At 36.1% G+C, this 11,474-nt stretch overlaps 1 protein-coding gene across 3 annotated transcripts; it reads left to right on the top strand.

The window, feature by feature from the left end:
- The first annotated feature begins 205 nt into the window (after positions 1-205).
- On the top strand, positions 206-9,774 carry LOC133669736 (putative lysine-specific demethylase JMJ16). Of its 3 annotated transcripts, XM_062089984.1 has the most exons (13): positions 206-780; positions 1,397-1,707; positions 1,848-1,922; positions 2,283-2,360; positions 2,503-3,030; positions 3,199-3,423; positions 3,771-3,932; positions 4,567-4,935; positions 5,520-6,135; positions 6,211-6,924; positions 7,031-7,134; positions 7,862-8,059; positions 9,063-9,774. In XM_062089984.1, exons 2-13 carry the CDS (start codon positions 1,402-1,404, stop codon positions 9,396-9,398), a joined length of 3,711 nt encoding a protein of 1,236 aa, XP_061945968.1. In that variant the 5' UTR covers positions 206-780; positions 1,397-1,401; the 3' UTR covers positions 9,399-9,774. The 3 variants fall into 3 exon arrangements, with proteins under 3 accessions (XP_061945968.1, XP_061945966.1, XP_061945967.1); XM_062089982.1 differs by having other exon boundaries at positions 5,520-6,924; XM_062089983.1 differs by having other exon boundaries at positions 207-780; positions 1,851-1,922; positions 5,520-6,924.
- Positions 9,775-11,474: the final 1,700 nt, after the last annotated feature.

Below are 11,474 nucleotides of genomic sequence, written 5' to 3'. Positions count from 1 at the left end.
ATAATTTCATGTGTGTATTACTTGCACGCATAAGAGGCCGAGACACCTAAGACATAAAAAAACCTTTAATTGTGAAGATAGAGACAAGAATGAGTTTCTATCGCTATTTTTAGAATAATTTTTATTTTTTTAAATAAATTCTTTTTAAACATTTCATAATATATATGTATGTATGTATATGTATATGCACATGTACGTGTCTGATCACATTGAATTCTGGTTTTGTGTTAGGTTTCTAGAAACTTCAATACATCATTTTCTTTCCTCTAATAGAAAATTTATTATCCAAGTAAAAAAAAAAATCCTAAAATTATCTTCCAGATTTACCCTTGTCTGCACTAGATAATTCAATTAGCGCTTGATTTTTTTTTGTTTGTTATTTAAAAAAGGTTGAATATAAAACAAATGGATTTTGTTTTTGGTTTGATTGATCACTGAAACTGAAACCTGAAGTTTCAGGCGTGTTTGTGTGGGTCTTCTTTGTAATATTTTCTTTCTTGTATGCCCATTAAATAATAATAAATTCCCGTTGAAAACAAAACGCGTGTTTTGCTTTCATGCTTTAGGATTTAGGGTTAGGGTTAGATCTGTAACAAATCAGATTGTGAATTCCTGTTTCTTCCCTTTGAATTCAAGGTTTCCAATTTAATTTTTGTTTTATTTTAATTATTTTGACTTTTTGTTTGGAAATTCGGGTGTAGTCGGAGAACGTGTGTGTGTGTGTGGAGTTTCCAGCTGCTTTGACTGAATTGGGAATTACAAATTCTGGATCAAGATCATGTAAGCCCTGATTTGATTTTTTTTACTAATTATTTATAAATATCTTGCTTGAATTCTATGATTTTTCTATGAATTGAATATCTCAGGAGTTTATTTTTAGTATTTTTTTGTGTTTGGCTATTCAGTTAGATTTTATTAATGATTTCATGGATTAAGTATTACAGATTTTCTTATAGAAAATTGTGATTTAGGATTTTTTCAGTATCATAAATTTGATCCTGTGTATACCTTTTGTTTTAATTGTAAAATTAAGTTAATATTTTTTTTGAAGTAGAATTGTGGAATTGAGGAGGGGAAGTTAAGGCTTCCGTGTTTAAGATAGTTCATACATTAGTCTGGATATGTGATGCTTGAGAAATATAAATTTGCTCGTGTCAAGAAGTTATGATCCTTTGAGAATGTGAGTTGGTGTTTGAACGGCAAGGAGTGATAACATAATCTGCGCTGTGTTTTCTGATAAGAAACTATAAATGAATCTGTTACAGGCTATAGTAATTTTCTGGAAGCCCAGGAAAATTTAATGCAATGAAATGAGGCTATTGTCGAATTGGACTTTCGGTTGTTGGCTGTTCGTAACATGCTTTGTAATTAATCTGTTGATTATTTTTGTTTACAGTCACAATGGGAACTGAACTCATTAGAGTTCATGTTAAGGAGGAGAATGATGATATCCCATCAGTTCCACCTGGTTTCGAGTCTTTTGCAGCTTTCACCTTAAAAAGGGTGCAAGATGGTGAAAAACAAGAAAGTAATGTAACCAGTTGTTCAGCCACCACAAGCGCTTCTGAATCACAGTCAGTCAAGATGGACACAGAGTTTGAGGATGAAGCAAAAGTTACGAGGTCCCTTCGACGCAGACCCTGGATAAAGTTTGAACATTTGGATAGCTGTTCAGAGGACGAGTCTGATTCTGTGAAGCTTAATCAAGTTAGTTTTTAGTATCATTTTCATTGTTATCTCTTTGAAAATGATGAGCAACGTCATGCATATCTAGCATTTGAATTTCTATTTTCCCTTGCAAGTCCTTTATGTCTACTCTGGATGCCTTATATCCCATTTCCTTATAGCAGAATCTCTCCCTAAGGTCTTGCCTTCCCAAGGGAGTGATCCGTGGATGTCCACAATGCAGTAATTGCCAAAAGGTTATTTTATTTTCTTCTCCTTTTTTTTTCTTGCATACTTGGATTAGCCTTTCATGCAGTCTGGTTTAATTAGCTTGATTCCCCTGTAGCAATTTCCATGTTATTGTCTAGATAACCATCATTATGTAGCATCCACAATAATTTCATTTTCAAGTTAATGGTTGGCACTGCCCCTACATATATGGCTGCACTACTAAAGGGTGGATTCTTACTGTAATGTAGCTTCCTGTGGTTGCTAGTTGCAAGGGTCCTAGAGGATCGGAACTGTGTCTGATCTGATGTTGTGTTTTGATATACTCCTTCATGTCTTTTATCATCTGTTCCAATGTTATTTGGTTGATAATTGAATATCTGGTACAGGTCAGTGCAAAATGGCATCCAGAAAGTGCTCGTAAGCTTGATATTGAGGATGCTCCTGTATTCTACCCAACTGAAGAGGTCTACATTTTTTCTTGTTATATTTTGCTTGTCTTAATTTCAAAGAAGACATTCTTCATATTCTGGTTTCGATGTGCAAATCTGTGATTTACTTATGTTCAATTATAAGGATCTGTGAATGTGTATGCAATCGTTTTTCCAGGAGTTTGAAGATACTTTGAAATATATTGCTAGCATACGGCCTAAAGCTGAACAATATGGAATCTGTCGCATTGTTCCTCCTCCTTCTTGGAAACCTCCCTGTCCCCTTAAGGAAAAAACTATTTGGGAGGGCTCTACGTTTGCAACTCGTGTCCAGAGGGTTGACAAACTGCAGAACCGGGACTCTATGCGAAAGAGGTCAACGATGTCTAATCATACAAGGAAGAAAAGGAGAAGATGCATGAGCATGGCAGTAGATTGTGGTACAGATATTGGAAGCATCTCAGGGTCAAACGATGCTGGTGTTTGTGAAGCTGAGAGATTTGGGTTTGAACCTGGCCCACTGTTTACTTTGGATACATTTCAGAAATATGCTGATGATTTCAAGGCCCAGTACTTCAGGAAGAATGAGAATACTATTAATAAGGGAGGCGATATGACAACGTTTCAGAAGACTTGTGAACCAACATTGGATAATATTGAGGGTGAATATTGGCGAATTGTAGAGAAAGCAACTGAAGAAATTGAGGTGTGTTTTGTGAGTGGATATGAGCTATTCGAATGTTCATTTTCTTTTTGTTGATTAATTCACTTATTTGTGTTGCCGTTCTTTACAGTGTCACTTGTCTCCCTTGTTTGCATGCAATGTGAGTCGCAGAGTGAACTAGAGTAGTTATATTTGCTTTGTCTATTGCAGGTCCTTTATGGGGCTGATCTGGAAACTGGGGTTTTTGGCAGTGGGTTTCCAAAAACATCTAATGAAGTTAGTTCTGCAACAAATGATCGTTATACAAAATCAGGCTGGAACCTGAATAACTTTCCGAGGCTTCCTGGATCCATTCTTTCCTTTGAAAGTGGGGATATATCCGGTGTTTTGGTGCCATGGCTGTATATAGGGATGTGCTTCTCCTCCTTCTGTTGGGTAAGACCTTATGTCTACTGTTTTATAGATTATACAAAAAGTCTAGCTTCAGTCCAAAAAAAATAAATAATCATAGGTAAACAAATATATTGTTCTGTTATGTTTCTTGATGAATGTGTATGGAATGTACTTTTTATTGGTAGCTTGTATAACTGAGCCTTGACGTCTCCATCTCCAATGATGGATAATCAGTTCAGTTTTAGGTTTTACAACTTTCATTTTTGCAATTTTTATAATAACAGCTCTTATTTGTCTTATGAACAGGCTTTGGCATAGTTTATGCATTTGTTTTAGAGCCTGATTACTTATTCTTGTGTTTCCTTTTTCTTTCACATGGTTGAGAACAGCATGTTGAAGATCATCACCTATATTCACTGAATTACATGCATTGGGGCGCAGAAAAGATGTGGTATGGTGTGCCAGGGAAGGATGCCATTAAATTGGAAGAGACCATGAGAAAGCATTTACCTGATCTTTTTGAAGAACAACCCGACTTGCTTCATAAGCTGGTGAGTAAAAGTTCTTGCACTGTGCTACCATGTTAGATGCTCTCATAAAATTATGCTCTTTTAGCTGTTGTTTGGACACCATTTGTGGACTCACCAAAAATCACAAAGCCAATCATGGTCTTTGTTCACATTGTTGTCTTATGGAATCCTTCACCTGGATTCATAAACTTGGTTTACAGTGGCTAACCCAAGTTCTCTGAATCTTTCAAGGATTTTGTGCACATTCCTTTTTTGGTTTCTTCTTTTATCTGCTAAATGTGTAATAACCTTTGTCACCAGTCTGCAATAATTTGTTTCCAAAAGTGGAGGTCTTCTGGAGAAATGAAGTAGGAAAAAAAAATCAGCTTAGTAATCTTTATGGTGAGATTTATAAATCTCAAGTGACATGGAACTCAGGCAGGAAACTTCAATTGCGAAAGTGCTCTATTCCATGGAATGCCAGATGCCTTATGTTTTTGTTCCTGAAATTCTGCGATCATTGGCACTTCGTTCCTGGCTTTCAGTTGTGTCAGTTACAGAGGCTTCATTTTTAGATGACCTAGGATAGCATGGATAGAATTGATTATTAACAGATGGTAGCTTTCCTCCTATTTTATAATGACAACCATGCCTTGAACTTGTTTTTCCCTTGCAGGTGACTCAGCTTTCCCCCAACATACTAAGATCTGAAGGAGTGCCTGTCTATCGGTGTGTTCAGAATTCCGGAGAGTTTGTGCTAACCTTTCCTCGAGCATATCATTCGGGGTTTAATTGTGGTTTCAATTGTGCGGAGGCAGTGAATGTAGCTCCTGTTGACTGGTTGCCCCATGGACAGACTGCTATAGAGCTGTACTGTGAGCAGAGACGGAGGACTTCCATCTCCCATGATAAACTGTTGCTTGGGGCAGCAAGGGAAGCAGTGAGAGCACATTGGGAACTGAATTTACTTAAGAGGAATACCTTGGATAACTTAAGATGGAAAGACGTGTGTGGAAAAAATGGGATATTAGCAAAAGCATTCAAGGTAAACTTTAGTTTGTCTCTATGAGACTATCCAGCTGATTTTCATTCTACAGTTTGAAATATATTTTGTCACAATGTCAGTTGTTTCAAGTCAAATCAATGGCTGTTTGAAATTTAGCTTGGCTTGCCTGGGTTCAAGGTAGTAATTCAAACACGCCACTAGAAAAATATTGGAGTTGTAGGATGCTGCCATTAAATTGGTATTGGCATATGTAGATTGTGATGCCTGTTCTAAGCTTCAAGATGCCATCTCAACCCTATTATTTGGTAAAACTTTTATGCAATGTGGCTGTGTACTGTTCACAGAACTGGCAGTCTAATTTTGATTTCCATTATTATAATGAACGGGGAAGTTATTACTTGGTTTACTTTTCAGTTTTCACTATTTTTTTTCTTTTTGTCTTGCATGTTTTGGTGTGTGCTGCAGGTATCTTATCATTGACTTGTTAATGTGCTTTTTTTCAGAAATCCTAGATGTTAAGTTTGAAACTTGAAAGTGTGTCATTATGTTAGTAATAAAAGTTCTCACTGGAAAACTTTGGTCTTATTCCCTTTCCCTATTGACTTTGGATGTTCTTGGTTCAGGAACGTGTGGAGACAGAGCGTGTGAGGAGACAATTTCTCTGCAACTCTTCCCCAACATTGAAGATGGAGAGTGATTTTGATGCCACAAGTGAGAGGGAATGCAGTGTCTGCCTTTTTGATTTGCATCTGTCTGCAGCAGGGTGTCATTGCTCTCCAGATAAGTTTGCATGCTTGACTCATGCAAATCAGTTGTGTTCATGTGCTTGGGGTGCCAAATTTTTCCTGTTTCGCTATGATATCAGTGAATTAAATATCCTCCTGGAGGCATTGGAGGGAAAATTGAGTGCAGTGTACCGATGGGCAAGACTAGATCTTGGACTCGCCCTGACGAGTTTTGTTTCCAAAGACAACACGCAAGATGTTAAATTATCTTATTCTCCAATAAGAACAGCAACTGAACCGGTGAGATCACACACACCAGCAGATCTACCAGGGAGAGCAATATCTAGTGATATTAGAATGAATTCATCTGGGATCTGTAGTCAGATAGCATTGGAAGAAGAGAAGAAACCACCTGAAGGCACTCCTTCAAAAGATGTGAGGGCATCATCTGTATCTCATAGTTCTTTTCAAGTAATTGAGAGGGACAATGACAATTTGAAGCTAAACCAAAAAGGTTCTAGTCTTTTGTCTACCAATTTAAGAACGCTAGTTTGCCTGTTGTCTCAAGAAGACACATCTTATGCTGCAGGCCTGGCTTCGGAGAAATGTGAAGGGAAGAAGCCTTCAACTTTGGGTAATGACAATGTTATTCTTCTTAGTGATGATGAAGGTGATGAACAGAAGCCAATTTTAGAAAGGGCAAAAGAAAATGTTTCTGGGAAGCTATCAATTTTGCATTATAGTTCATGTAATGACAATAAAGATTCAATCTTAACTGTTCCTGTGGTTGATGGAGCAGTTAAGAGTGAAAAGAATGTCAGTTCGTTACCTGATGAACAAAAAAATAATTCTTCATCTGGTCCTGTGGTGCAAGTGAAGGATGGCTATCATCAAGATGGTGGAAAGGTTTTGGAATTTAATCAACAGAATGTTTCTTGCCACACAGGTCCTAGCACAGCAGGATTTGGTAGGAATGTTCAGAATTCCTCAACTAATAGAGATACCAGTAAGGATAATGGAATGACAGATGCTGCGAGTCAGCATCCACAGCCATGTGGCATTGGAAAGCTTAACAATGCGGACAAGATGGGAGGAAATGCCACCTCAACTTCATTGGACAACTCAAGAATTATGGCAGGTAGCCCATCTTCCTCGCAAAATAACTTGGAGAGACACTACCGCCAGAAGGGTCCCCGCATTGCCAAGGTAGTGCGAAGGATCAATTGCAATGTTGAACCTCTGGAATTTGGGGTTGTGCTTTCTGGAAAGTCATGGTGCAACAGCCAAGCAATTTTTCCCAAAGGTATCTTGCATACGTGTTTTATACGAAGATCATAAAGTTAAAGAATAGTCATGATAAGGAATAGGAAGAGACCTGTATTTATGCATATTTGTTCTATTTGATGCAGGATTTAGAAGTCGAGTTAGGTACATAAGTGTTCTAGATCCAGCAAATATGTGTTACTATGTCTCTGAAATACTGGATGCAGGGCGAAACGGTCCTCTATTTATGGTAATACCAATTTTTCCTTTGGTCAGGATTTAATACTATAGTATCTTATCATCCATCATTTTGATTGTTGCAAAATACACTACTTATTTATCTATCTTTGAATATCCTGAGAGGTCATCATTACCTTTTTTCTTTTGATCCTTATTGGAATTCTAAGCAACTAAAGAAATTTGGAATGAATTTTAAGATTGTTGGTTAGTACTTGTCAGATGCATCTGATGGCTGCTCTTGTTCTCTAATACACTAAATTTTACTGATCATTGTTATGTAATTTTAACAGTTTGAATTCTGACATATAATCCTCTTGTATATAGCAAGCATTAGCAGGGGTAATGTCTCGTAAAAAATTTAAGTTGCTGGCATCATAAATTACCTTTCCTCCTAAAGAGTTGTGATAAAACTCTCCTTGTTCATGATGATTGGTTTTGTAGCTAGTTTGAGGGTAGAAGTGATATTAATGAAGTACATTGAATAACCCAACCAGGAATTGGTCCAATTATAAATAACTCCATGCCGTGCTGAAAGTTGAGTGATGGGTGCCCATATTTGAATAAAAAGATTTACGGCAATGGAATCTTGAATCTTGCGGATGGTTTAGATTTAGACCGTTGAAGTTCTTCGCATACAGTAGTTTTGAAATACTTCTAACCTGTGATTGAGACTGTCATTGGTCATTGCATTTAGATAGATATTTCACATCTAATCTGTTGTGCTCTGGTATTTTCAGGTTTCCTTGGAGCATTGCCCAAATGAGGTATTTTTTCATGTTTCAGCAGCCAGATGCTGGGAAATGGTTAGAGAGAGAGTGAATCAGGAGATCACAAAGCAGCATAAATCTGGAAGAATGAATCTTCCTCCCTTACAACCTCCTGGAAGTCTTGATGGCTTTGAAATGTTTGGGTTTTCTTCACCAGCAATTGTGCAGGTAAATTTCCAGTGTGCTGATTTCCCCAGTTTATTGGTTTTTTAAAATAATAGCAAGGCAAAACTATCCCTTTGCCCCATGTGTTTGTGGCAAATGGTCTTCTTATCTGTGTTTCAAATTTAGCTGGTTGGTGCCAAAATTTGACAAAATGTTGGCCAATTGGCTCCAGTCAATAATTGCCACAAATTAAGCTTTGGAAGGGTCCACATTGCAATTTTCAGAAATTTAGGGACTGAACTGAACTTTTTTCTGAAAAATTCCTGTAGCCTCAACATTGGGATCTTTGCCATCTGGCCACCATCGAGGTGATATGGTGTTTAGAATGGTGGTGAGTGTGAGCAGCATGTGTTCATTAAGAGGGAAATTTTTCAAAAAAGAAAAATCAAATTAACTACTTGTATGTTTACAAGTGCAATTTAGTTTTTTTCTAAGGGCCTCTTTTTAATGAAAATTATTGATTGGGGTAAATTGACAAACATTTTATCAATTTGGTGTTATTTAATAGACTAAGTTTGAAACACAAGGGTAAGAGGACTTTTTTTGCCTAATAAAAGCCATGTACTGTTGGTCCTTTATAACATGTAAACATCGTGTAACTGCTCCCGTGTGTTTAATTTTCTAAAAAAAAATGAAAGAAACTAAGCTTCTTTAATACACAACAAGTATACCTTGAATTCATAGGTTTTGTTTATATATATATATATATATATATATAGCATCCGAGTAAAAAAAAAGTCTCCTCATGGCAAGAGTTAGATAAGCTTTCCAAAGACCCTGATAAACATATTATATTCAATCATGTTGTATCAAACCTGCCTAAGTTGCTTTATCTTTGGAACGGTAAAAAAACCCTGTTCATGTTTTAATATACATGGTTCCACACTGCTTACAATTCTGAATTTTAATTTTGTTTTTCTCAGCTTTATTTGTGCCAAATGCTTTTTACATTGAATATAATTCAGTTCCCCCCCCCCCCCCCCTCTCTCCCTTTTCCTATAAACAGGCCATAGAAGCATTAGACAGGAATCGAGTTTGTACAGATTATTGGGACTCCAGGCCATATTCACGGCCACAAGGACAGATTCCGCAACATTCTCAATCCATAGTCAATGCAGGGCATTCCCAGGGAACACATGAGGACCAGAATACTAGTAAAGCCCCCGGGAGCCAGTTATTACCAGTTGAAGCTGCTGATACGATACTTAGAGGTCTATTCAAGAAGGCAAGCCCAGAAGAATTGATCGCACTGAGTCATATTTTAAGTGGCAATAAGCCAACAGCTAATCCTGGTCTAATAGCACAGCTTCTTAATGAAGAGATTAGCCACCGTCCTAGATGATTCATTAATTTGGTCTCATGAGGATTGAGACTGAATTCCATCGCAATTTTTTGACACTGTAAATTCCGAGTTCTCGGCTCTTATGTTTCCTATACGTCTTCATTCAAGCCGCCCATTCTTTTAGTACGAGGAAAAGAAATGAACTAACAGAAAAAAGGAAATTTATCCTGCATAACTCTTCTTTGTAGGGTTATTTGTAGAAGAGAATCTGGGAATTTGCTAGAGTGGACACTCCCATGTTGTTATATGGCGTCCACAATTGGGGGAAGCATTCCATCTCTAGAATTCCTTTTCTTGGTTCCTAACACAGATTCTTTTAGTGTACTGCTCATGGAGCTTTTGACAAGTATAAATCAATCATTCTTGCTGTCTGAAAGGTGGAACGCTTGCAGATTCATGGTGGTTATACTTTTATGTGTCGACTCGTTCTTTAGGCTGACATAGCTTTCATGATAGAGATGAGATGAAGTATATTTACAAGGGTGCTCACGTAACTTGGAATTAAAAACCTGTTGGTCCGAATACTAGTAGAAATAGAGTGCGGATGGCTAGGAACTTTGGCTCACTGATCGGAGTGGATTTGTCTGTGGTGTACTGGTAAGTAAGATGGATGGTTTTCTTGGCTAATGCCATCGATGCAAAGACTCGTTGAAGCAGTGCAAAACTCTTGGGTATTCAATGACTGTTAAATATAAATTGAAAAGGAGAGATGTTATTTCAATATATATATATATATATATATATATATATATATATATATATATAAAAGAAAAACTATTAATGATCCAATGAAGTTTTAACAATCTAATTACTCAGTAATTTTCTAATTACTCAGTAATTTTCGTGTCCGCTATTTTTACCCTTTTTTCTTGTGAAATTGAATTATTAATAATAAAAATAAATGATCCCACAACTAGCCTTGCATCAGATTTACTGATTTAAAACTCAACTCAGAGCAAGATTGACTGATTTAAAACTCAACTTAGAGCAAGGATCGAATGATTGATTCCGGTTGATCATCTTTTTTTTTGAGAAAAAAAAATCAAAACTACATTGTTGTGATCAATTTTTTCATAAAGAAAATCAATGGATTTTGGCAAGGTTTTACACTAGGTCAAACTCGAGGATTTGATCAGGTCAGGTCGAGTTAATTATTTTTTTAAAAAAAAAACTTGAACTGGTTTAGACCATGGGTTGGTTGGGTGTCAGATCAACCCACTAGGTTGGTTTGAGTTTTACAACTAGAGTTATTATACTATCATTAATTTCAACAATTAATATAAAATAAAATAAAATAAAAATATTTAATTATTTTTTAAAATATTTAAGTTTGACAATAATATATATTAATGGTAAAATATTTTTATTTTATTTTATTTTATTATATCTTATTCATTATCAACCATACATGACATAGAAATAATCACTCTAATTTATACACCACTATTAAATATATTTTATTTTCATTTTTCATTTTGTCAATCTTTTTTATCATCACTGTGCTTCTCCTTTGTCTTGAAACAATAAGAAACTCGTATCCAGACAATGTTAAAAGGTAGCCTTCATTAGGGTAACATCAAGAGAGGGGGGAAATGGGCCCAAGCCTCAAGGGAATATAGGTATAAGTATATAAATAATGGGCCCGATGGTGGGCATGGGCTCAAAAACCTTTTAAGCCCTCTGTGCCTACCCTGCGCCAGCTGCAATGCCCTAGTTAGATTCTTTTGCCCCCTCGAATCGTCTTCAAGGTTTTGTAGCTCGTAATGTTAGATGGAGAATGGCAAATACTCTGTACCTTTTCAGATGTAATTATGCTTAGTTTGGCTGATAAATACATACCTTTTATATTACATTCAAATTTTAAAAAGATGATAATAAAATATTTTTTTATGAATGTACTGATAAAAACTTTGAGTCTACTTAAATTCTATTGGCAAAAAAAATTAGTTTGAATGTGTAAAAACTGATGTGAAGATATCTTTAAATTGCATAAAAATTAAATTGGATTATTCATCTTGAGTGCACTTTTTTTTTTATTATTATTATTACAAGCATTTTTTTAATCCCATTAATTGA

The sequence above is a fragment of the Populus nigra genome, chromosome 12 (genome assembly GCF_951802175.1).
Source record: "Populus nigra chromosome 12, ddPopNigr1.1, whole genome shotgun sequence".
NCBI lineage: Eukaryota > Viridiplantae > Streptophyta > Magnoliopsida > Malpighiales > Salicaceae > Populus > Populus nigra.
The sequence above is the reverse complement of the archived record's forward strand: the minus strand, read 5'-3'. Positions and strand labels throughout refer to the sequence as shown.

What these genes read in the sequence shown, in the direction of transcription:
- LOC133669736 (XM_062089982.1), top strand. Translation starts at nt 1,402, where the DNA reads ATGGGAACTGAACTCATTAGAGTTCATGTTAAGGAGGAGAATGATGAT. An exon ending in ATTCTGTGAAGCTTAATCAA is followed by an intron (nt 1,708 to 1,847) that starts GTTAGTTTTTAG and finishes ATTTCCTTATAG; the next exon opens with CAGAATCTCTCCCTAAGGTC. An exon ending in AAGCAACTGAAGAAATTGAG is followed by an intron (nt 3,031 to 3,198) that starts GTGTGTTTTGTG and finishes TGTCTATTGCAG; the next exon opens with GTCCTTTATGGGGCTGATCT.